Source organism: Barbus barbus, assembly GCF_936440315.1.
Source record: "Barbus barbus genome assembly, chromosome: 28".
NCBI classification, from domain to species: domain Eukaryota; kingdom Metazoa; phylum Chordata; class Actinopteri; order Cypriniformes; family Cyprinidae; genus Barbus; species Barbus barbus.
The window spans coordinates 13,004,009-13,031,538 of NC_136756.1; the positions used below are offsets into that span (position 1 = coordinate 13,004,009).

General features: G+C 38.3%; 1 protein-coding gene across 1 annotated transcript in view; it reads right to left on the reverse strand.

Moving 5' to 3' along the window:
* Positions 1-27,530, reverse strand: part of LOC306847922 (RIMS-binding protein 2-like) — a gene marked incomplete at its 3' end in the record, with an annotated part of 38,291 nt that overhangs the window by 2,622 nt on the left and 8,139 nt on the right. Inside the window, exons 7-22 of the mRNA XM_079382167.1 lie at positions 27,276-27,355; positions 25,407-25,516; positions 24,214-25,119; positions 24,032-24,088; positions 19,099-19,250; positions 17,268-17,867; positions 17,039-17,188; positions 13,509-13,664; positions 10,574-11,335; positions 8,762-8,876; positions 8,162-8,287; positions 4,214-4,380; positions 2,572-2,740; positions 2,170-2,232; positions 1,514-1,617; positions 289-321 (exon numbers count right to left, since the gene is read on the reverse strand). Of these exons, the coding sequence (XP_079238293.1) occupies positions 289-321; positions 1,514-1,617; positions 2,170-2,232; positions 2,572-2,740; positions 4,214-4,380; positions 8,162-8,287; positions 8,762-8,876; positions 10,574-11,335; positions 13,509-13,664; positions 17,039-17,188; positions 17,268-17,867; positions 19,099-19,250; positions 24,032-24,088; positions 24,214-25,119; positions 25,407-25,516; positions 27,276-27,355 (3,750 nt within the window). The remainder of the gene's footprint in view (positions 1-288; positions 322-1,513; positions 1,618-2,169; positions 2,233-2,571; positions 2,741-4,213; positions 4,381-8,161; positions 8,288-8,761; positions 8,877-10,573; positions 11,336-13,508; positions 13,665-17,038; positions 17,189-17,267; positions 17,868-19,098; positions 19,251-24,031; positions 24,089-24,213; positions 25,120-25,406; positions 25,517-27,275; positions 27,356-27,530) is intronic.

The window sequence follows — 27,530 nt, forward strand, 5'->3', positions numbered from 1 at the left end:
GGTTCACTAAAGCATGACACTAACACGACCATCATGGAATATAAAGCGTCCTGTTACGCTTATTTCCTTTGAGAATCATTTATCAAGCAAATTATGAAGGCTTTAAAACACATTCAGTATGAAATGCAAATGTATTACACATGCATTATGATGTTTGGGACCCATAAGTGCGATGTTCACACACAGTACAGGTGCTGATGCAGTGCAGTGAGCTCCCTCAGCAGGAAATAGAGTGTCATTTGGCACAGGCTCAGTGAGTGTAGGCTCACTACTTTCTTCCACACTCACCTCCTCACTCTGCAAGCTGCCCCCATAGCGGGCCTGTGCGCCAGCGGCAATGCAAAGGTGACAGTAAGTGACAACGGGGTGTAAAAGACTTGGAAATACTAATTATAATATATAGTTATTAGCTGATCTAAACTTGATTGTTCTGTGAGTTTTTTTGGAATTGAATTGGACAAATTTGATGGGTGTTACAACTAAAGACACATTTCAAACAATTAAATATTTTAAATGGATTATTTTTTTTAACATTGCTAAATCGTTTTGTTGATGTTTTTATTAGAATGTTATATGAAGTACGATTACACTTAAAACACAAGTAAATATGTAAAAAAAAAGAAGCACAACATGATTTATGAATGACAGCAGGCTTGGTTGTCAGGATGGAAATATGAATCATTCAGTTTGATGTTATTCTATTTTGATGCCCTCTGATGGATACATTCAGAAGTGCTTATTACCAACTTTAAAAGTGAAGTTTGTTGGGTGGGACTATTTGTTTTCCAAACATTGATGGACCAGTGTTGTTACTGTTATCTAGAACTAAAATTATTAAAATAGTTTTCAGCAACTGAAATGAATCTAAAATACTGCATATATTTATATTACATGAAAAACCTAAACTTTGAAAATATACATTAAAATTAGAAATATTATACTTCAATATCAGTACTGAAATTACAAAAATATAGCTAGAAAAATAAAGCTAAATACAAATATATATAAAAAACTAAACAAAATGACAGAAGCACATGAAAAAATGACTGAAACCCAAATTATAATAAAATAAAAAAATCTGAAAATATTAAAAAATCATTTAAAATATCATGAATACTAGAATAATGTATAGATAACATATTAAAATAACACTGGCAGAAAGGGGGAGATTTTGGGAAACCTGTTATTTGGCACAGAAATTACACACTTCAGCTTTACAATAATAAGTTCATAGAAGAAAGTCATAAAGGACTAGAATGACATAACAGTGTGTAATTAATGACAGAACTTTAAACTTCTTTTTAACCAGAACTGCCATGTGCCATCTGAATGAACAGTAACATAAAAAATACAAACCACACTGTAGCCGCAAAAGCAAGGAAAATAAGGTGAAAATGAATTTGGTGGCTATTACAGAGGCAGACATCCAGGCAAGCCAGTGTAAAATCAAAAGCTTATGGGATGAGACCGTAAGTGCAAGAAAAAGCCCAGACAAAATGAACTCCATTAGTACCTCCACATCCACGTTAGGAGAGCTCTCTCTGGGGTCATAGTCATACAGGGCCACCATCCTCCGCGTCGAAACCGGGTGCTGCCTTCCACTCCTTTTGTTCCTCTCTGAAAAAAAGAGGTTAAGAATAAATGAGCAAAACAAATAAATAAGTAATCCAAGGTACGCTCTGATAATTAGAATGTTGACAATTAAAATTAAACAAATATGTGAAAAAAGAGCATGATTTATGAATGACAGCAGGCCTAGTTGTAATAATGACATCAAAACAAACTCCTTTAGATGTTATTCATCTCATTTTTTGCCCTCTAATGGATAAATTTAGAATAGCACATTACTTTCTACTGTCTAAGCCAAAACAGCAACACTGACACAACCAACAGCATTTAATATTATCATCATTTTTTAACAACAATAAAAGGCACATTCAGTAGACAAGTTATTAATATCGAATCCAAATGTCCAAAAATACAAAATAGAACCATTTAAACAATTTATTTCCTGTATGAGGTGTCAGTGGGAACAGAAAGAAGTCATGCTTGTGTGACATTCAAGTGTTAAAAGGAAACTTGGAGGTGAGCTGTGAAAAGGCACTTAAGTGAAAAAGTAAAGAAAGGTTTGAATGAGAAAACTGGTGAAGAAATTGTGTGGGCACAAACCTCTCTTGGATTTCCTGGACCTGCGATTAACTGAACGGCCATCTTTGAACCTATTACAGTTTACTTGAAGAGAAAAGAGGAAAGCAAGAAAGAAATGGAAGTGAGAGATGAAAGAATGAAGGTAAGGAAGGCACAGGATTTAAAGGAATAATCCGTCTGTGACATTTTGCTATGATTCCTTTTGTTTTCCTCAGATGAAAGAAAGTCATATAGGTTTGGAACGGCATGAGTGATGATAGAATTTAAGAGTTATATAAAGAATAGTATGGAAAAGGTAGAGGACTGTCAGACTAGCACCATGTTAGTCTAACATAATTCAGAAAGAAAGAGAATAGTCAGAAAATTAAGCACAGAGGGGTAAGATGGGCAGGGGCTCAGTACAAACTACCTGTTATTTCATACCTATTTTCTCAATGGGCGTATTGAGAGGAAGAAACCCCTGTTTGAGCAGCTGGTCCATCATTTCATCATCATCTGTCTGGATCTCTGAGACCATGTTACAGGGGATGAGCCCCCTGCGGCCACAGATCTCTGCCCTATAGAATCCATCTGTGTCCTTCTCTCCAAGCACCTGGACAACACAGCAGGGCCATAACTGAACTCGTTTCATTGCATTTTTAATTACACTCTCTCTAATGTCCTGCACTACTGCTCTACTCAATTTTGTACGGCAGCACTACTTCTAATGTTTTCTATCTTGTATTATTTATTATTATATTGTATTATTATTATATATACTATACAGTATATATATATATATATATATATATATATATATATATATATATATATACACTGTCCTTCAAAAGTTTGGAAACGCCCTAGAAAAGTGGGGTTTTGGACAATATTGGCATGAATCCTTTTTCATTTGTGATAATTTTACACTGATAAGGGACAACAAACTACAAAAACATATTTTATTACATAAACAGTTTATACATAGAAAAAACTTAAATTTTCGATTCATCAAAATATCCACCATTAGCAGCTATTACAGCTCTGCATAACCTGGGCATCCGAGCTGTCAGTTTATTCAAACATTGACTTGATACTGTATATGTACATCACAGTCCAGTTCCTCCCATAGTAGCTCAATTGGGTTGAGGTGGGGTTTATGGGGAGGCCATTCCGTGACAGACATGATGCCAGCTGACTGTTTCCTCTCCAAATAGGATTTGCACAGCTTGGAAGTGTGCTTGGGGTCATTGTCTTGTTGGAAGGTTTAGGAAGGTTGGGTGTTTCCAAACTTTTGGAGGGCAGTGTATATATATGTGTGTGTGTGTGTGTGTGTGTGTATATACATATATAAATATATATGGAAATGGACTGACTAAAATAAAAGGGGAGAGAACAGAACTTATATAATTAGCAATGCACAAAGTATTATTTATATAAAATAAATAATTATAAAGCCATATACATATGCATGCATGCATATAAAATACAGTAAAGAAACAATAAAAGTAATTTAATAATAGGTATTATGTCATTTTGGCATTGGCAACTATACTGGTACATAAATATATAATTATCAACTATATTTATCAGTCGAAATTCGCTATTAGTGCAAAGAACAGAGCAATATAATTTAATAAAATAATTTAATACAATTAGTTATGTATAAAATTATGAATTAATTAATCAATGTATTAAAAAAAAAAAAAAATTAATTATAATTCCATATAAATATGTATATACATACAATCATTGTAAAAAAAAAACTATATTGATTATATACCTATAATATATTGCTAAATTTATGTGTGGTTATGTGTATGTAAGTGTGTCACACACACTTACATACATAATTAATAAAAACAGTGTAATATAACATTTATATTAAATATGTGTATTCATAATTTAACATTATACTATATAATTTAATAATCAGTACTTTTACTACTGGCAATTAAATTTGTACATTATTGTATAAACATAATTATCAATTATCTATAATTAAGTTTTAAAAGGTGAAAATGAAAAACAAGCTATGGAATTAAATGTCAGTTGAGAATTGCTTGACATCAGTCAGTTTAGATCAAACCTTTATGATCTGGCCCTCCTTGAAGGGAAGCTCCTCTACAGCAGCATCAGGGTTAGGAGACATTGACAGGGGGTCATAGTCAAACATGGCCACAAAGATTCGGGACAAGTCCTCTGGCTCTGACTCATAGTAGTCTGGTAACCGCCGGTCCCGTCCTCCATAACCATCTGAAACATAGGAGAGGGCAAGCTTCTGCTACTCACAGAAACCAAAGGACATCTAAAGCCCAAAAGAGACCGTAGCACACTTAACCTAATCTATATCCTCAGAGACATATTAAACAATATTAAGAAAATGATATACAGTATGCTGCTATATGACTATATTATGTACCATTCCTTCATATTAAAATCATAAACTGATAAAAATGCTAACCACACTTGATACATATGCATGTTCTCTATACAGTAAAATTATCAGTGGGATAATACACAAGCATGCTGAAAACAGAAGAATGCAGGAAGAACATGTTACTGCCATGCATATTAAAAGAACAAGGAAAGGATAAAAACATTGCTGTTTTACTGTAAAAATCTGCAGAACATTCTTGGACAGACATGCAACAACTAATTACCAATGCTTTACTGAAATGATCCACTACCAATCTAAAACTTTTTTCTCTTATCTTATACCAAAGTTTTAGAGAGGAGTAAATAGTAGACCATGCCAGTTAATTAAAAGTGTATATGGAGCTGATAGAAGTGAATCATGCACCCTGTTACTATTAAGGATATGTAGAACATTCACAAGCGGCATTTAAAATCACAGTAATTTTCATAGTTCTCCATGGAAGCTGGCATCTATGCTCTTATGGTGTGCAGTCTTACAACACCCAACAGAAGAAAGATATTCATGCAAATTAAACAATCAATGATCTCACAGGAAGCTCAGTAAAAGATGGATGATGAGGAAAAATGCAACAAGGGGAGCAAAGAGGAGGAGAAGAGGGGTTCACAAACACTGTCTGGTGTGCACAATGAGCACAAAGAAAGGAGCAAATCACCCTTACAGACTGAAACCCTAACCTAATCCTAGTTATCTGTAACTAAAATAAAGACAAATTAACATGGGGGGAAGATAAAGGTAAAATGTACATAAATAAAATTACCTCTTGATTAAAACCTAAATATACATATAAAAGGTAAATGAATCGAAAAAATAGCTCAATAAATGTACCCCATCCATCTTTGTCTTTCTTAGGTTAATGAGAGGCTCCTGCATGTCTATTCTTCTAAGGTAAAGGCAGCTTCTGTTCTGTTTAAGGTTAGCAATCCAAATAAAGCTCTATTAACTGTATCTGAGATATGCTTACGATTTATGTTTGTTTACAGTACTACATATACAATTTAAATCTGTAGGTTAAAAGACACGTGAAGCTTGTAATTTTGTCTAAATATATGTGCTGTTTTAGCTGTACAACTGTCCCATATTTTAATGCTAAGACTACCGCTGAACTTCTGTCTAGTTACAGTGAGGGAAAAATAATTTGATCCCCTGCTGATTTTGTACGTTTGCCCACTGACAAAGAAATTATCATTCTGTAATTTTAATGGTAGGTTTATTTGAACAGTGAGAGACAGAATAATAACAAAAAATCCAGAAAAACACATTTCAAAGAAAGTTATAAACTGATGAGTGAAATAAGTATTTGATCCCCTATCAATCAAGATTTCTGGCTCCCAGGTGTCTTTTATACAGGTAAGGAGCTGAGATTATGAGTACTCTCTTAAAGGAGGTGCTCATAATTTCAGTTTGTTACCTGTATAAAAGACACCAGTCCACAGAAGCAATCAATCAGATTCCAAACTCTCCACCATGGCCAAGACCAAAGAGCTGTCCAAGGATGTCAAGGACAAGATTGTAGACCTACAAAAGGCTGGAATGGGCTACAAGACCATCGCCAAGCAGCTTGGTGAGAAGGTGACAACAGTTGGTGCGATTATTCACAAATGGAAGAAACACAAAATAACTGTCAATCTCCCTCGGACTGGGGCTCCATGCAAGATCTCACCTCATAGAGTTTCAATGATCATGAGAACGGTGAGGAATCAGCCCAGAACTACACGGGAAGATCTTGTCAATGATCTCAAGGCAGATGGGACCATAGTCACCAAGAAAACAACTGGTAAGACACTACGCCATGAAGGACTGAAATCCTGCAGCGCCCGCAAGGTCCCCCTGCTCAAGAAAGCACATGTACAGGTCTGTCTGAAGTTTGCCAATGAACATCTGAATGATTAAGAGGAGAACTGGGTGAAAGTGTTGTGGACAGATGAGACCAAAATTGAGCTCTTTGGCATCAACTCAACTCGCCGTGTTTGGAGGAGGAGGAATGCTGCCTATGACCCCAAGAACACCATCCCCACCATCAAACATGGAAGTGGAAACATTATGCTTTGGGGGTGTTTTTCCTGCTAAGGGGACAGGACAACTGCACCGCATCAAAGGGACAATGGACCGTTAGGGCCAGGGCATTGAAAATGGGTCGTGGATGGGTATTCCAGCATGACAATGACCCAAAACACAGGCCAAGGCAACAAAGGAGTGGCTCAAAAAGAAGCACATTAAGGTCCTAGCCAGTCTCCAGACCTTAATCCCATAGAAAATCTGTGGAGGGATCTGAAGGTTCGAGTTGCCAAACGTCAGCCTTGAAACCTTAATGACTTGGAGAGGATTTGCAAAGGGGTGTGGGACAAAATCCCTCCTGAGATGTGTGCAAACCTGGTGGCCAACTACAAGAAACGTCTGACCTCTGTGATTGCCAACAAGGGTTTTGCCACCAAGTACTAAGTCATGTTTTGCGAAGGGGTCAAATACTTATTTCATTCATTAAAATGCAAATCAATTTATAACTTTTTTGAAATGTGTTTTTCTGGATTTTTTTGGTGTTATTCTGTCTCTCACTGTTCAAATAAACCTACCATTAAAATTATACACTGATCATTTCTTTGTCAGTGGGCAAACGTACAAAATCAGCAGGGATCAAATTATTTTTTCCCTCACTGTACAGTACATGTTTGTGTCCCTATAATTAGCCTATCTGTGAAACTTTAAGGTCTAATGGTTTAGCATGGACATGACAGGAACTGAAAGATTGGGCATGACTTTATTTTGAAAAGTTTTTTTTTTTTTTTTTCTATTTATTCAGGTAGAACTGCTGTGAGACACTGTTATTTTTTTTAGAAACTGAAGACCCTAAATTTTCATCTGTGATGATCAGCATGTCACAGAAGCAGTCAGTAGAACTTAACTTGCATTACGTTAAGAAATAATAATTTAAAGACCCCATGAAATCACCTGAAAAATGTACTCTGCTTTTCTGAATTGATGTTTTTCCTACTGAAAAAGGGAGTTTAGGTGGGATAAAAGTATGCTAACAGTTTATTTTGTCAGCATTTAGGAGTAGACTAGAAGACAGATGACCTCTGGCCTGTTACACAAAGCTAGTTTGAGTTTCAGAGTAGGTTTAGAGTTAAAAAAAATATAACAAAGAGCTTTAAAGAAAGGTAAGTTTACATATATATACAAAAATTATTATTATTATTATTTTTTAGAATTGCTAAATAATTGCTCATGCGTAATGGTAAAACAATAAGGATATTATATATAATTCATATAAAATAAATATAATTAACAGAAAAAGCCAGGCAAATTTAGTGTCTAAATCGCTTTTGCTGTGACAGTGTACACCACTAAAAAACAATCTATATTCTTAAACCTGAAAAATAAGCATTTGCTCAAACTAAGCTCAAACGTACCTGGGTAACCTTAGTAAGCTTTTTACAGGCCACTCAAAGCTAACAGACATGGACTCAAAGCCACAAAACTCTTACTTTGATTTCATAAGGGTTTTTAAACAAGATACTGTTGGTAATAATGTGATATATTAGTTCAAATTTGTTCCGATAATTTTTGTTAGATTTTCGTTTTCTTTTTTACGCCACATACCATATCGGTGCTCTGTTCGCTGTGGGGGCCATTTCCTGCGGTGGGCTACATTGGTATAGTAAACATCGTCCTTGATAGGTGAGAGGTCCCCCTCACTCCCCTCACTGTTATTCTCCACGGTGATCTCTACGGAAACACCAATCAGAGAATTACAGCCACAGCCCCTCTACTCAGCCAGTGAGTTGTGGATTATGACATTTTTAAGGCTCTCAAGGTGTGTTTTAGGATCGAAAATGAAATTCTATAGCATTAAAGCATCAGAAATGGCATTCTGATCTTAAAACAGTATTGACAGCCAGCTGACATGAGTTGCTCCGTAGTAAAACAGCAATGTTCAACATGATGATGGTTTTCTAAGCGACAATGTGTGGCCTGTTAGGAGTACCAATTGTACACTAGAATAAAGCAGTTCAAAAATTATTAGTGAATCTGAAAGAGAATAAATGGCAAAGGTCAACCAAAAGTGACTCCCAGGGCTTACAGAACACCAGAACTGTCATCATGACATGTAAGGAATACAGAGGAACACACAATAGGTTTCTCTACGAAAGACACTAAAGGAAGGGAGGGAAAGTCCAAACATCATGTGACCACACTAACCAATGGAAGGGACTGTCATTGGCCTTCTCTGAGCGGGTGGACAGCATTGACTCGTCCTACGGCCGGAATGGTCCAGTCGATCTGAGCGTCCCGTTGAGGGAGAGTTCCCTAAAATCTTCAAAAGCAAACATCAATATGTTAATCAAAACCTGCGGTGCCTTAAAAATAGATATCCTATTAAAAAAAAAAGATTCCCATCAACCCCAAAATGAAAAAAAATAAATCAAGTGATTTCTTTAGAGAACAAGATTCTAGTCCCAAGTGAAATCAAAACAGGGAGGATGAACCCGCCAAAACATTTAACATAAACAATTGAAACAAACTCTGACAACAACATGAGCAGGGTTTTGGCAGAAATCAGATGCTTAGCTAAAGACCATTTTGGTTTTTGTTCTGCTCCTCTTCAGTTCGTATGGGAAAGTTTTGAATGTAGTTTGTGATATGAGCTTTCTGATTCATATCATTCTAGATCATGGTCTGCCTACATTTAATGTAATGTGTTGAGTTTATAAAACTTTCAGTACAGGTATATAGCATGCTGAAAATCTGTATATCTGGACCTTAACCACCACAGAAATCCTGGGAGATTTCCCTGGAATTTTCAGAATAATGGATAGTTTTCCAATCTCTGATTCTTGACATTTTTATTTGGTCCCCCTTGAATATTTAGTACTATTAGGTCAGTAGTGCAAAAACCTTGTTGATGTATGAGCAGGTATTAGAAGAAAACAACAATGGGAAGCAAAACACACCAAAAAAGTATACATCTGTGCTGCTCAATCCAGATAAGTGAGGTGAGTTATCTGTTCAAGCCCAAATAAACAAGCTTTGACCGTTCCAATCAGTGGCACCACATTGTTCATTGGCTTGAATAACTTCAGTCCATACTGCACTGTTAAATGTGCAGATTCGTCATTCCTTTGGTGTTTCCGGCTTCCCATAAACAACTCTAAATCAGTTTCCCAACCCTGTTCCTGGAGACACCCCAACACTTCATATTTTTGAACTCTTCCCAATCAAACACATCTAAATCAACTCATCAATTCATTAGTAGAGACTTAAAAAGAGACCTAGTAGAGATCTCCAAGTCCTGAACTGGATGGGTTAGATAAGGGAGACATCCAAAATGTGTACTTACGGTGTGCCTCCAGGAACAGGGTTTGGAAACACTGCTCTAAACCAGAGGTCTTCAACCTTGCTATTGGAGACCCACTATCCTGCAAAGTTTATTTCCACACCTGCCTGTAAGTTTTCAAGTGATCTTGAGAACCCAGACTAACTGGTTCAGATGATTAGGGTTGGAGTTAAACTTTGAAAAATAGTGGTTCTCCAGGAGCAGGGTTGAACACCTGCTAGGAACTTATAGGTTGGAGGACTGTGGAAACATTGTCATTTGATTTGTGACTCTTCTTACAACAGAAACAAGAAACACTCAGAAATGGCCTTTAGGTAATCAAAACAAATCTACACATCCAAAAAATTTCACTCGACACTCTAGGAATCAAACAAAGTCACATGAGATCTAAACCAAATCAAGAAAGTCAAGAAAGATCATACAAGCTAAAATCCCCCCAAAACAAGAATAATATCAAAAGGTGAAATTAAACAAAACATAAAAAAGTTAAGCAACGTCTAGCAAAATAGACCAAACAAATAAGCAAAACAAGAACAACAAAACCAAATAAACCGATGACAGACTGGGTGGAACACCATGAACAGAAGAATGGTTTAATCGCTTGTCGATGAGAACACAAAGCAGTTGGTAGATGAGGAGAGAGCGGAAGGGTGAGAGGAGGGGTAGGAGACACACACCAGGGGTTCATCCATTGCTCTGTTGAGTCTGGCCACAGAGTAGGCCCTAATGTCCCTGTGATAGGTCCTGCCAACCTCGCTCAGCCTGCCCTCGCTCCGGAACCTGCGTTGGGGATGGTGATGGTGCGGATGATAGTGGTAATGGTGGTACGACTCCCGCATGCTCCTCGTCTCCGGAATGGCATCCAGGAAGTCCTCCTCCATGCTGCACTGCCGGGTCAGTGTCCTTTTCCTGCCGGCAGCCAGAGCACGTCTCTCCACAGGTCCCTCGCTGTGGATCACCCGCGTGTTGGGGCCAGAACCCACCCGGAGCGGGCTGCCCCCCATGTACGAGTGGTAGCTTCCACAGTAGCCAAGCGAGCCCTCCTCCTCGCTCCCGCAGTCTAGTCCACTGTCCGGGCTCTTAGTGGTCTGCCTGCTACTGCTGCTGCTCCAGCATGGTGGCCGCTCCTCTATGGAGCTGTAGCGTGGAGAGGAGCGCTGCCTCTGCAACCTGCGGATGCTCTTGCTCGGGGAGAGGTGGTTTGGCTGCCGTGAGTCCTGGTGGTAGGGCCGCGGGCTCCTGCAAGGAGTGCCCGGACGAGCCTCCTCGAAACGCAGCCGCTGGCCCATGACCTCTACCCCGGTGTCCGGTTCCTCCTCGGCAACTTCTGGGATGCTGTGGAGCCGCTTGTGGGAGCGCAAGGAGCGCTGTCGTACCACCTCCCGCTGCAGGTCCCAACTGTCTCGGTCCACCGCTAGGTCTTGTCTCCTGTAATATGCCTTTTAGAAGCCGGAGAGGGTGATGGACGAAGAAGGAGCCAAAGTTTCAGTTAGATTTGGGTGTTTTTCAATTGGTTAAAATCGGGATTGTTTTTGTCAGGTTTTGTTTGATGGTGTTAGAACAGGCAGAGAAGATAAAACAGTGTGCAAATAGAGAACAAAATGGGAAAAGAAAGACAAAATAAAGACAGAATTAGTTATCGGAGGTCATGGTCGAATGTAGGGCATGCAGTCTCATTCCATGATGGACATGACATGCGACGGGAGGGAATCTGTAGAAGGAAAACATCAGGAAATGCAAACCGTAGAGAAAATGAGAACTGGAAAGTATCACATATGCAGGGCTCATTGAGACAATTCACTAACAAAGCACAGTTCAACGGCAACAACAACAACAACAACAAAAACTACAGATGAGAATTCAGAACACAGAACAGTGAGAAATTATTAACAGGCAATCAAAGGATCAAGACTAAAGAATCTAAGGACTATACATGAAAAAAACAAACAAACAAAAAACAAAAAAAAATGGAGATTCATCTGCCAAGCAACAAGTGAATTGTGTTCAAAAGTAGACCAGTAACCTGGAATGGAAATTTCAAAAATATTAATAAAAAGACAAATCTTTTCTAATTATTTCAAATTATGTATGAAAACTTTAATTGTTGGTTTTAAATTTCTACATCGTGATACACGTAGCAGATATTTTTAGATTAAGAGGTGATAGCTATAACAGCATATTTTTTAAAAATACTGTCATTTTGTTTTTATATTTAAGCTCGACACTACTACAAACATAGTTTTCTGTATCATACCAAATTGTAGCACAGATGTCAGGAGTTGGAGGCAAATCATATATAAAAAAAAAAAAACCAGTAGAATATACGGTAGCCTATATAAGGTGTTAGTTTTCATACCACAATCCCAATGGCTGCTCAGGTCTCCAAAAAGATAACTCAAAACAAAAATGACAAAAACTGAAATATAATATACCATTTATTGCTTCATATATTCAATACATCATGTATTTTTTGTAACCCTTTCTGTATAATACTCGTTCATAAATATATTTTGAAAGAAATCTTAACAGTATTAAACATTTTTCATGAAGAGACAGATATCCACAAAATTGTAAAATTACACTGAGAAAAGTAAAACTTAACAGAAGTGTAACCATGAGACAAACATAATCAAAAGTGAATAACGGTTTCATTTAAGCAGACTTTACTTAAATGAGATTCCCAAAATGCCCTTGGAATGATATGCGCATTTTCACCAGATCAAGTAGGAGCTAATTTGACACTTTAAACAGATTCAATTTATGTAATACTTATACACAGAGCACACAAAAAACCCTGTCTTTATTTAATAATAATCACAAACACATAAAACCATGGCGTTATATTCCATGAGGTAAACACTTCAGGCATAGCAAACAAATACACACTGTATATATTTGTCATATGTAATAAATCTAAGAATCTGCTAAATAATTCTGTCAATTTCAAGTAACAAGAGCCTCTTCTACTATATAGAGTAATCCAGATCGATTTCTACCAGATACAGATGCACAGTGATGAAATACTTAAAACTGAACAACAGAGTTTGCAACATCTGGAGAGCGTAAAGCATATTCAGATCGTTTTCTCATGCATTGCGTGTGCAGCCTCAGATTAAGCCATTCAGATGTATCGAGCTTTGTATGACTGGACAGGCTTATACAAAGCTGGCTAAATGACTGGATGATGTCGAAGTTCGGAAATGCAAAGAAACCCGCTTTTAGGACCCAGGAGAGACTGAGGATGGGGTGACCTGTTAAGATCCTGCCGCTCAAGCTTTGTGTACAACATCAGAGGTCTAACACCCCCCGTTTTAAGTTCACCATCACAAAAACACAAAATACCCAGCGCTAGTCACATTCAGGACAAATCCACTGAGTTACTTTATAACAAAAAATACTCCTTACCTCTAAAGACCACCTTAACTGAACTGCAGTTGGCCTTTCAAGCCTATTCTATAAGGTTGAAGTGCCAATCATCTAGTACCACCCCTTGGGAGGAGCCCTAGAGAACACGGCATACTCCATCCCCCTTCGTCTGTCCCAGCCTCTAGCCTGCGGCCCTGTGGCCCACGCCCAAGACAGACGGCGGCCGGAAGGGTGTCTGTTCCATACCTTTAATGTGTTGTGTGAGTTGATGCTGCGGCGGCGCCCTTCTTCCAGCTGCATCTCCGAATACAGCTCCTCCTCATCCTCTTCCATGATGTCAGACAGATCGGAGCCCCGACTGCTCTCGGTGTAGTACTCCTCACTGTGGCTATAGTGAGGATGCTGGAGGAACAGAAACGGAAATCTTCATGATTTAACACTCCAGAAAGAAATCTTCGAAATTCAACTGAAATTTTACTTCTAGTTACACTCTGGTTTTCTAATGTTTCTGGTTCCTAATTTTGCTCATCAGTACTTCACTCTTAATTGGTTTTTGCAAATCTGTCTTTGTTTTGTTATTTGTATAGTTTGGATGCATTGCTTGTTTTCTATGGATTTTGAATTTATATATATATTAATTTGCATATTCTTGCTTTATTATTATTAAAAAAACACTGGATGATAAAAGTAAAATAATAATAATAATCATAAGGAGGCCCCAAGAATAATTTAGGCCCATATTTGGAGGTCTATTTGGCCCACATGTAAAAATTAATGAATGCTACATTTTAGCTCATATTTTATACTTGCCCTGCCAATATTTTTATTTGCTAGATTAGTAATTATATATAAATACTCTCTCTCTCTCTCTCTCTCTCTCTCTCTCTCTCTCACACACACACACACACACACACACACATAAAGCATTATTTCAAAGTTACAAAGCATAGTTATAACCAACAATTTGATATACAGGTGCATCTAAAAAAAATTTGAATATCGTGAAAAAGTTCTTTTTTTTGTAACTTATTTCAAAAAGTGCAACTTTTATATATTCTAAATTCATTACGTGTAAAGTAAAACATTTCAAAAGTTTTTTTGTTTTAATTTTGATGATTAGAGGTTACATCTCATGAAAGTCAAAAATCCAGTATCTCAAAATATTAGAATATTTCCTAAGATCAATCAAAAAAGGATGTGCAAAAGAGAAAAGTTCAAGTTATGTAAAGTTATGCTTAAAAGTATGTTCATTTCTGCACTCAATACTTGGTCGGGACTCCTTTAGCAAACTCTAGCATCAGTGAGGTGTGGCATGGAAGCGATCAGCCTGTGGCTCTGCTGAGGAACTATTGAGCCTTCAGCATCTCTATAAAGCTTGTCAGCAGATGGAAGCATAAAGTGCTCCAAAAGCTCCTGGTAGACGGCTGCATTGACTTTGGACTTGATAACACACAATGGACGTCATGGTAGGGGTGTGCGATATTGAAAAAAAATTATATCTTGATATTTTTTTGATAACGATAATTAGACTATATTTTGCAGAACGTGTTATTGTGCTGATATCTGACTACCGTAGACAGCTGCAATTTTTGATATTCTTCATATTCTGTGTGGTCAGTTCACATCAGTGATAGAAATTAATATTTTCATTTAAGTTTAAATTGATTTTTACCTTTAATAAAGCATTTTTTTTTCCTAAAAGTGTACATCTTTTGAGTCAAATTGTTATATTTAATTAAGATAATACACATTTAGGCTGTTACCAAATCAAAATAAAAAAATCAAAATGAATCTTTGCAGAAGTTGCATCTGAAGTGGCATTTAGATGTATTTACACACTATTTAATGCTGCTCAGAGGGCCATGGAGTGCTTTAACCAGTTACAAATGCATAATGTTTTGACATTTTAAACATAAAACATTGAATACTGATATTTAAAATGAAAATAGACTTTAACTGTGAAATTAAAACCGCCAGTAGGTGGCAGAAAGTCACTATAAGTGAATTAATTTTTGTCGGCGAAATGGAGCAAAAACAGGAAATATGGTGTCTAAAACGTAAGTCTCTTAATATTAATGTTTAATGAACTGGTTTATAAAATTAGTATCACATTTGTAATCATGCTTATTTTTGAAGAAACAACGGCACTTCTTCGTGTGATTTTAACTACATGAAACGTAAATATACACATTTTCTGTTCCCATATCTTGAATTTTGCGATCATTCTTAACGCATTTTAATAGATTGAATCATGCAGTGAAAGAACACACTCTAAATGCACACGTGCACTGTTCGTAGGCTAATGTATGCGTGCACTCAGTAGGTGTTTTGTTTGGTTTTTGCAAAATACTCCATATTGTCAAATTGCACATCGTTAAAACAACAATTACGATATTATCGCAGACTATACTGTATATATCGCCCACCCCTACGTCACGGCACCCCAAATCATCTCTGACTTCAAGCAGCTTGGATTCTGTGCCTCTCCAGTCTTCCTGCGAGGAGCCCAACTTTCTTCCTCCAGATTCCAGACCTTGATTTCCAAATGAAATGCAAAATTTACTTTTATCTGAAAAAACGACTTTGGACCACTGAGCAACAGTCCAGTTCTTTTTCTTCTTTGCCCAGTTAATAGCTTCTGACGTTGTTTCTGTTTCAAAAGTGGCTTGGTGGCCCTTTTCCTGAAGACGTCTGAGCGTGGTGACTCTTGATGCACTGACTTCAGCTTCAGTCCACTCCTTGTGAAGCTCTCCCAAGCGTTTGAATCGGCTTTGCTTGACAGTATTCTCAAGCTTGCGGTCATCCCTGTTGCTTGTGCACCTTTTCCTACTCAATTTATTCCTTCCAGTCAACTTTGCAATTGATATGCTTTGATACAGCACCCCTTTCAGTAATGACCTCCTGTGACTTAAGGTCTCGGCACACTGAGTTCGAAATTTTCGCACGTTAAAAAATAAATATGACCTCACGTTGTGTCAATCACGTTTGTACACTGCCTCCGAAACTTTCGTCCGTCAAAGAAAATTCGGATCAGGTTAAATTTTTTGCGTTTTCGCATCCGTAGCATGCATTTTGATAGGAAAGGATGGGGAATACAAAAAAACGCAAGCAAAAATGTTGGACTCAGTATGCAATGACCTTTACCCTCTACGTGGAGGCAATGTTCGTCTTCAGGATCATTGCCAAATCAGCAGTCTTCCTCATTAATGTGGTTTCAAAGAAAAATAGATACCCACAATTTATACGGTAGGGATGGTCATTTCATGAAACTCAAATGTAAATATTCTAATATTTTGATATACTGGATTTTTTACTTTCATGAGCTGTAAGCTCTAATCATCAAAATTAAAACAAAAGTTTGAAATGTTTTACTTTACATGTAATGAATCAAGAATATATGAAAGTTCCACTTGTTGAAATAAGTAAAAAAAAAAAAAACTTTTTCACAATATTCTATTTTTTTGACGCACCTGTATATAAGAAAATTAAAAAAATTAGCACACCCCATTAAGTATGTATTTTTTTCCACTTTTTAGGACAGAGTTATTGGCCTGGCATTTCACCAGTGTTAATGAATTAATTCTATATAATATAATGTCACGCTTTGAATGCACATTTTGTAATGATTTGTAAAGCATAAATAAACAGAAATGTCCATTACTTGTGTTGGAAAAGTTACACAACACATGTGTTCTTTTGTGTTCTGACAGCTGACCCAAAACTCCCTAAAACGGTTTCTTGTGCAGTACAAAACGATTGCTTTTCCTTAGACTCACGTGTCTGCCCAGCTCAGAACCTCTGAGAAACTCGTCCACAGAAGCTCCTCTTCGCCTGGTGTGAGGGGAATCATACCCGTCCTCCTCCTCGTCTGAGTTTAATGAATTCTGAGCATTACCTCTCTCGCTAAAGATGTTCCTCCTCTCCACCTGGAACAGAGCAAGTGCATTCCAGCAACTATCTTGATCATCAACTTCCTCATTTAACTCAACAAACCAGTGGACTCACCCTGCTGTTCGGGGCGCTCCTCTGCGCCGCCTGGCGGGCCATAGCACGAGCCACTGTGTTGGGAATGGGCACTCCCTGAGGTTGAGGCAAGATCCTCTGAGGGGAGGGTGAGCGCCGGCCCTCTACGTGAGGGGGCTCCAGTGTGTGTCCCGGGTGCGAAGGGGGCGGTAGGGGTGACGGAGCCCGGGGATGCGGCTCCCAGGGCTGCCCCATTCGCCTGCCCATCTCTGGCTCTTTGGCATGGGGGTCTCTGGCACTTGGTAGGAGTTTGGGTTTAGACATGGGGTACGAGGAGGACGAGGGGTGGACGTGGGGGTGCGAGGGTCCTGGATGAGGCACGGAGTGGGACTGGACGTGCGGTTGTGGATGGCTTGGGGGGTAGGCTTGTGGGTAGGGAGGCGGGTGAGTCTGGGGGTGAGATTGGAGGTGTCCGTGGGGATGAGGCGCCAAGAGGTTGTGCGGAATGGCGGCCACGGGAGAGTCCTGCGACTCTCCTTGTGCTGATATTGTCCTCACGACGACCTCCCGCGCTTCCAGACACTGGATACGGTTCAGTTCCACCGTAACGAAATCTGCTGTGGGGTACATTATCTCTGCTATCTGAAAACAAACAAACAAAAGAAATACGGGATAAACAAATGTGCCTTAGCAAGGATAAACAATGAGTGTTTTCTGCTGATATAGTCAGGCAGGTATTCAGATTTGAACTTGACCTGTTATTTTTATTTTATTTGATATTTTCACTAGCCCCATCATAAAAATGATTTAGCAATATATTTTGTGTTAAAACTAAATACATTCAATAAATGTTTAATTAAAATAAAAATATCAAGTACTTAATTGATCATTTTAAATGTTACAAATAAATACATTATATACTTTTAACTTTAAAAATAATTATAATATATAATACATACATAAATGTAAAATAAATATAAAATAATCTACTTAATGAAATAACATGTTTTAGTACATATTTAATTTTGTTTGTTCAATGTTTTATTTTTTATTTAAAATTTATTTTAAAATAATTTCCAAATACACACATGTAATAATTAATAGAATTTTATTTGCAATAACAGCTGGAAATTACACAGCTATAGTTTAATTCTCTGACAGAAATAAATTCATAAACACACTTTTGTTAGAAAACAGCAGCATATGGTGATTTGTTTATCATTTTAAGCTACTATTACAGATGATATTTGTAAGAATATAACAAGTAATTCTCATATTTTTGACAAATGTTAGACGCTTAATGCATCATTGAACACCAAATGTTTAAGCTTGCCAGGCACAAAAACATAACATTTTATGAATGTAAAACAAGGTGACAAAATTGCATAGCGACATTTCTGTCAACAAGCCCAAAAATTCCTCACACTGGTCCTGGATCATCTAGACATCCTTATTGTTAAGATGTGCCTCTTTTAAACCTCCTGGTACATGAAAAACATCTCAGAAATGAAATACATTTGTATATATGATACATAAATAACTGTACTGTTTTTCTTTTGTCTCACGAAAGGAGGTCAATATTATTTCCAAATATATTTTTTGTCAGATTATCCAAAATGACTTGCATAAACCCCTGCATTATATAACACAGGGAAAGCATTGGCCATGCAATGACCAAAGCAATCACCTGATGGCGCCAGTGAGCAGAATGAAACCTGCACTTCAAAATGTGAACTAGCATAACATGTTCAACCTCCAAGGTGATCTTAGACCTTTCATTGGCTTCATTAGCAGGGACCACTGCTTATTGTAAATCAGTAGCTGTTATGCACAAACGGCATGATGATAGTAAGAATCGGCAACATCACTTCACCTTTTGACCTTTAGTGCAGACTATGTATCCAATTACATTGGCTCCATTGGAAGTGCCAGTAGAAGTGAGGGGAGGAGGCTTCCACCGGATCTGCAAGACTCCGGGTGTCTGTCCCATCTGAACCTGCACATCCTGAGGAGGTAAAGGAGGGCCTGAAACAAAAAAAGAGTTGCTTTGTGACTTTGTTAAACTGTATCATGATTCAAGCAAATCCGTGTAGGTCTGTTGTTGTGTTTGTAGGAGGGCTGTGACATGTATTCTGTTTTCAGAAACACGTGCATGCTTGTGCATGAAAATATGATGCATGTGTAATGGGCATGTAAATGTGCGTGTGGGTGAGCGTGTGTGCGCTTTACAGCCGCAAGGGACGCCAGCTGGTCATAGACTATCACAGTGTATTTGCTTATGTCAGCACTCTGAATTTATGTGGGCTGATTCGTCTTAATCATACTGAGTGTTATGTGGCTGCCAGCAATGGACCGCACCACCTCAGAACCTAAAACACACAATGCTCTGTTATCATTTCGGCTGTTTAGCATAATAGTACCGAGGCATCATTCACCTCATCTCTCGCTTGGTTTTAATTCAAAACCTTTAAATGTGTTGTAACCAGTTACCAGATGGCGTTTGTTAGGACTGGGTATCGATACAAATTTTGATTTGATTCTGATTCACTCTCAATTTGTTTCGATCTGATTCTAATTTTGATTCAATTCCAATTAATTTGCAGAGATTTCAGTTACAATGTCCATTTTGTTTACATATTCTTCCATACAGAAAGAAATGTTCTCTTTGCTAATGCAATAAATTACACAGAGCAGTGTTTCAGACTTATTCAAATCAGTAACTTGTCAAAACAAAACGACTCATAAGAGTCATTCATTTTGGGAATCAGGGTAAACACTGCATGTTTCTGATTCACTAAAAAGAATTAGATCATCAGAGTCAATTGCTTGTCAGTCTGACTACTCTGGCCGTACTTTCTGATTTGCTAAAAAGAACTGGCTTATAAGAAACACTTACGTGTGAATTTAGCTACAGTGGTCAATGCTTGTTTTTGATTCACTAAAAAGAATCAAAGTCATTTGCTCATGAATCTGGCTACTCTGGTCGTACTGTAAGTTTTTGATTCACTAAAATGTATTGGATCATAAGAGTCATTTATTTCAGGTACTCTGGTTGCAATATACATTAAGTTTTTGATTTGCTAAACAGTACTGGTTCATAAAAATCATTTGTATCTTGTTTGTGCATGCAGCCTGGGACAGGTCTTTGCGAAGACCATGAGAACCAGACATGTCCTGAGCAGAGACCCTATGGCCAGCTTTGACTCTCTTCGCAAAGCATTTATTTAAAAAAAATATATTTTAGCAACTTTTTAACAGCATTTAATTGTGTTTGAGAGATGCCATCATATGTCTTATATACTAAAGCACTAATTAAAATTAAAATGTTTCTGAGTGACAAGCGCTCAGTCCAACAATCAATTAAGACAAGCCATCCTGATGTCAGAAGGCAGGTAGTCCTGTCACAGGTTTGAACTCTTCGATGGATCACACTAATCCACACTGATCACTTCTCTGCTCACCACATGACAGATCATCGGGGGGAGCGCTTAATCAATGGCCACCCCTCACTGATCAGAGCCCAAGGGCCACTCGTGGGTGCTGATCGGTCCAGAGATGTCAGGGGCATGACTGAGTGCCTGTGGAAAGACAGTGGAGCTAAAAGTGGATCATGTAATTTGTGAAGTTGATCCAGAGGAACCGGATCAATGCTCTGTAATTGAAAACAGCTCAAAAGCTGTCTTTATCTGATCAGGCCTTCATTTGAGGCCGGCACTGCATGGCTAAACGCCTGCAGATGGGTGTCACGTAATAAAAGCCTGCACTGTTAGTCCGCAGGGAAGCCCGCTGATGGGTTTACATTGCTCTGTACATATAACACAGTCTGTAGGAGGGGAACACAATGTGAGCTAGACTAGACCGAGGGTTCATTTATCTCAAGATGTCAAGATGTCCTGAGGCATGCACTCCACTGTGCTGGAAATTCGATAATTTGCGAGCAGGACCGTTCCATCAGGAGTGGCCTTTCCTTAATTAACGTCCTATATCAATTAAAAGTATCAATAAAAAAAAATAGATCAGCCAAAGGCATTGTGGGAGAAAAAAACATTCCTGTTAACACTTTAAAAGCATGACTTTCATTTTTTTAAAAAGCAAGTTGGGTGCACAAAGCCAAGGATGTGGCATCTGATATATCGCTTTCCAGCTAAACTGGGTTGAATTGTTTTTCACATATTACTTTAAGTTGTTGTAAAATGACAATTTATAAAATTAAATGATACAATTATAACATGTATTAACTTTATAAGGTAAATCAGACTATTGACTGACTGTTGATTTGATTCAACAAAAAGAATGAGTCAGATGACTCATAAGAATAATTTTCTTGCGACTCTGGCTTCTTTGTTTGTGCGGTACATTTTTGATTCGTTAAAAATAACTGACTCATGCGAATAACTTGCTTATGAATTTGGCTACTCCAGTTACTCTGTATTGTATGTTTTTAATTTGCTAAAAAGAACTGTTTCACAAGATTTATTTGCTCATGACTGCCGATTACTCTGGTCACACTGTTTTTTATTAAACTGCGCAATTATAAAATTGATTAGCTTTACAAGGTAGATGTAGTGCTTTTGCACAAATACTGCTGAAGACTCTTTTGGTATTCACCATAAGAATGATGGAAAGCATCTTACGTATTGCTGTCATGCTTATTTAATGAAGATACAGTACCATTTAAAAGTTTGGGGTCAGTACTATTGTTATTAGTAGTAAATTAATATTTTTAGTCATCGAGGATGCATTAAATTGATCAAAAGTGACAGACATTTATAAACTTTTGAAGTATGAACACTTCATTAAGTATCAAACTAATGATGTATGAAGTTTGATTTTTGAGATATTAAAAGCATCTTCGGGTCTCTCCACACACCAAACAGAAGATTAGGGTTAATTAGCATTCTGTAGCAATAAAAACTGCAACTCTTAATGATCACAGGCTCTGCTGAGAGCCACGGCACGGCAGGAGACAGCCGTACGAATGCTGACGGCCTTTCATTTCCTCCCTGGACAATAGCTCTCACTCAGGACAGGAGGGAAGAATGAGCTGGCACTGAAAGAATTGTCATACGCACGTCTGCTCTGCTTCTTGGCATTACAATGAGAGCCTATACGTCTATGAGTGTATGTGTGCCGGTGTGAAATAATGTGGGAGACAGTAAAAAACAATCAAGCGAGGACTCCCTCAGAAGCAGAATACCGGGCATCCCCCTCCGCCCTCCCTTTCTCACATCCTCTGATTTTTCCTCTTTTCATCTTCAGGCACTCCACTTCCCTACTGCGGCAAACGTCCCATTTCCATTCATCACGCATTCATTCATTTCCTCCGCTCTCATTCGTCTGTACTCCAAAGCAAGGCATCTTCAGGGTCCGCTGGGAACAGCGTTGAGAGATGAAGAAAAGCAAAACGCAACTCGGTTGATCAACATCTCAGGTAGACGTCTGCGTAATAGGTGTTATGTGAAAACCAGAGCTGGCAGCTCTTCGTTTATACGCTAACATGCCATAGGCTTCTTTTAATGAAGGCAGCTTGTGCTTGTCTACAGTCTCTCTAGGGTAGGAAGCTCATTATGGAATACTAAACTTCCAGTCTCCTCCTTTAGCAGGGCGAATTGATTAATTGGAACTGTATAGCAAACATCAAGGCTACATGCTTAATATTAACTTTTATCTGGCACTAGGAACTCCCACAAAAAACCGACAACTTGTATGATATACAGTAGCAAGGACGTTTTCTCTGAGGAAGCACGTCTTCAAAATATTTGGATGAGAATTATAATTGGACAAGAATTATGATTGCTGGTCTCTTAGGAGTTGGTATATACAAAGGCAGACTTGTTCCCTTGAAGTATACTTTTTTCAGATTCTCCTCTGGGTAGAGATATATTCATAATTGGCCCTTAAAAGTTAAAAAAGTGAAACATTTCTTGATGTGGGTGGTATTGGGGGCTTATAAAAAGAATACCAATACATGTGTTTTAATCTTAAATCATAAGCCTTATTAGACTTTCTGTCAGTTTTAGTCCATCATGATCAAAATGTGAGATTAATATTTTAGTTGTGTGGTACAACATTTTTTTGGCTTGGAAATAATTATGGGGCTAAAAAATATTTTAAAATCTGCAAGAAACTAGCCCATAGATTAAATACAGAGCAGCCAGAAAACTCCTAGCAAAAAATATTCAGAAAACCCTAGCAACCACAATACATTATGCTACCAACCATTTAGAAGCAGAACATTTTTGCAACCACATAGCAACGGCCTACCAACCACACACAACATCCTGGCATGGTGGTGACATGTTTTGCACAGTTCTTAAAATGGCTTAGTAATAGTAGTCAAGGAGTGATAACTAGTGCTGACAATTGAACAATTTAGTGGGATAATTTAAAATGAAAAGTTATAGGTTGTTAAAATCATATGCTCTACAAGGCTATATGTATGTGTTAGGGTTATATATATCTAAATAATTCTAATATGCTTGGTGATCAATAAACATTTCTTCTACTTCTTATTATTATTATAAATATTGAAAACAATTGTGCTGCTTAATATTTTTCTGTAAACTGTGCTACATTTTTTTCTGGATTCCTGATGAATGCTCAAAAGAACAGCACTGATCTGAAACAAATACATTACAACATTACAAACGTTTTTATTGTCACTTTTGATCATTTTAATTAATTTAATTAAATAAATGTCTTAAGAAATAATTATTATATTTAATTATATATATATATATATATATATATGATAATTAGTATCATGACCCTTGATTTGTAAATTCTGTAATAAGAAATATTCCTACCACTGGAGCAATTCAGTCTTGAAGTACCATCTTGTTTTTGCAAGAACGCATGATGAGCTATGACACAACAAAATATTATACAATTAATCAGATTGAATTTTGAATTGACTGACAGCCCTACAGATAACCAGATCTCAAATCAATAAGAAATTGAGATGAGATTGCGTTCAGTGTTGACCCACCGGCTGGCTGTGTGCAGAACTCCACTGAGACCTCCTTCTTCTCTCTCTGCTCAAGGGGAAGCTGCCAGGGCATCTGATGGGGCCGGGCCACCACCCGTATCTTATACACTGTCATGGGCTTCAGGTTGTAGAAGTGGTATTTGTACCCTCCAGGCTTCACAACATCATACTCCACGTCATTCAGGAAGATCATGTGGTTGTAATTACTGTTGCTCGGCATCCAGGTGAGCTCAGCCGATACTTGCGTGATGTTCTCCACACGAAGGTAATAGGGTGCCACCACCACATCTTTCCCCACCAGCAGTGTGCAGCGCAGCGGATCGGAGAGCCCCCGCTCCGTCATGCTCTGGATGGAGATGCGGTGCGTACAGGAGGCCAGATTCAGCTTCTCGATCAAAGACTTGGTGCGGCCGCCGAAGGGCACACTCATGCGTACCTCCTGATCCACCAGCACGTTGTAGCCGCTGATGGACGTCCACCCGGGCAGCACCACTGGAGGGTCCCAGCTTATGATAACACTCTTGGCCAGCTGCTTGATCAAGGTAATGCGGCGGGGGTAAGGCACGATGTCTTCTCCGATCTCGTCGATGTTCACGTCCAGCGTGCCTGTGCCATTGCTGCAGGGTCCCAGAAAGTCCATGCCTAGCCCCATGCTCATGCCCAAGCTGCTCACCCCACTGCTGCTGCTGGTGCCCGTTCCGGTGCCCGAGCCCAGGGCATCCAGTTTCTCTGAGAGCAGTGTGCTGAGTGTACTTACGGCACTGCTGGGCATGGAGGCTGGGCTGTGGTTGAGGTAGGACGGTTCCTTGATGCGGTCCAAGACAGGAACCGACGGGAGCTCCTCATCCTGAACAAAGTCCACAAAGTTGGAGGGAACGAGACCCTGCTGTCCGTCCAACAACTCACCTGGAGAACAGAAAAGGGTACCGAGTGATGAACAAGAGCATGAACAATGGCTGCTGAAAGTTCAGCTTTGCCATCAAAAGAAAACTACATTTTAAAATATATTATTTATAATATATTTATTATTATTAAATATATTTCACAATATTACAGTTTTACTGTATTTTTAATTATATAAATTTTGCCTTGTTGAGCACAAGAGACTACTGTCAAAAATTGTAATAAAAAAAAAAAAATCTGACTAATGCCAAACTTTTGAAGCTGTAAAGTAGTCCTATAATGTGACATACCCTCATAGAAGCCGTCCTCATCCATAGTCCCATAAACATACAGGTACTTCCCAGCCACCAGGGGGAGCTCTGCTTCAGGATGCTCATTGGGGCCATCGTACGGGTTATAACTGCAGGGAGGACATGCTGAATTCAATTCATGAACTTCAATATTATTACTATTAAACCATACATTAAAAGGTATATTCTGGATTAAAGGGGTCATCGGATGCCCATTTTCCACAAACTGATATGATACTTTAGAGTCTTAATGAAAAGTCTATAACATACTTTGGTTAAAATTCCTCAATGGTAGTGTAAAAAACACTTTCATTACCCTGTCAAAGTCAGCTCTGTTTTCATGAAGCCGTTTTTTTTAGTCCATGTCCCTTTAAATGCTCTTGAGCTCTGCTCGCCCCGCCCCTCTCTTCCATGGGGTGACGAGCAGTACTGTTTACTTTAGCCACGAAACTGGCTAACTAGCACATATTAGGAAAGGCGATATGCAAAGATTCATAAAAAAACGTTATACTCACTTCTTCTGTAGATGAAGCTGGATCACGAATGATTCACACATTTAGGCAGATTGGGGATCATAGCATTCACTTCAAAGCGAAAGTAACATTAATCCTCTGCGTCTTCAGCGGCTTAGATGTCAGGAGTAAACGATGACTGCTATATTCATTATTACATCCAACAACAAAACGCCTCAATCGCTTAATTGGAGACATCTTGTCTTCCCCTGCACCGGAGGCGGACAGCTCTCAGCTCACTCAGGGCGGGTCTAAGGTAAGGCGGCCTTGTCAATCAACTATCGTGGGAGGGGCCTGTACAGAACTATGTCATTCTGACAGGAACCTCAGAACAGCCTGATTTGAGAAAGGGGATTTTAAAATAGGGATTTAGAAAAAAAAAACATAGGGTGGATTTTTATCATTATAGGATGGATGTGTACACACACTTCCAAAACACATTTATGTTCGAACAACTTGAAAAGTGAATTTTGCATCCGATGACCCCTTTAAATAAAAAAACTAAAGGAGAAGTTTAAATTTCTTAAATGTCAAAATAGTTTTAGCACAAAATGCTGACATTGCTAGGCCATTTGCAGGGTGATTTTTTTTTTAAATGAAAAGTTAAACACTGTAGCTCTGTACTTGGTTTGTTCGAACATCCCAACCAGCCTGATATAATGGGGTGAAACCCATTTGATACATCGTTTTTCATTATTTTTGGGATACAATCTTGGAAGGATAGGGAAAGTTGACTGCAGGGTCTAAAAGCAGAATGTGAAGCTCAGATTTTTGGTGAACATTTTATGGGAATGCTTCAGTTTGATATTTAAACTGTTAAAATTACTGTATGTATGTGTCCTGAAACCATATTTTGCAGATGCTTACATCACAACCCTTTATAGTATTTTTAAATGGATACTGCACCCGTTTTATCAAGTTTACATGATTTTACAATAATTTGAATAGACTGGATATCATTTTGTAATTTTGCATCAAACCATCTCATGCGAACACATAGGCCTACTGTTCGATGTTATCCTAAGTGCTATGATTCTATCAGAACAGTGTGAAAGCACATTTTAAATGTTTATCTGCTGTGCTTGGTAGATGAATGAAAATTCTTGTCTGTGGTAATTGACAGTGTGCAGACTGTGCACAGATGTTGTTGATATACTAAACTTGTACTTAACCCAGAGTATTTCTTAAAGGCAGACCTGATACTGTGACTAATGCTATTCTATACCTAATCATTACAGCTAATGGCATGATATAACAAATCTTTATAGCTAATAACATGCTATAACCTATTATTACAGCAAACATCCTATTGTAACATATTGTAACGTGTTACAACAGCTGTAGTGGATCCACTCACTTGTAGCGGGCAACACACAGTCGCACTTTGCCTGTGTATCTGGATTTAGACCTGGGGGACGAGCCGAGCTCTTTGTCCATCTAAAGGAGAGAGGAAAATCGGATAAATGAGTTAATGGTCAGCTTTACTAGCTTCCAGTATTGTTGTTGTGAAGCAGCATGCTAAGCCTCACCAGCGCAGAGAGTTTAATGCTTTGTGCAGACAGATTTTTTGGCATAGCTGACTCAAATCTGTTTAGTTTTTTGTTGTATGAAC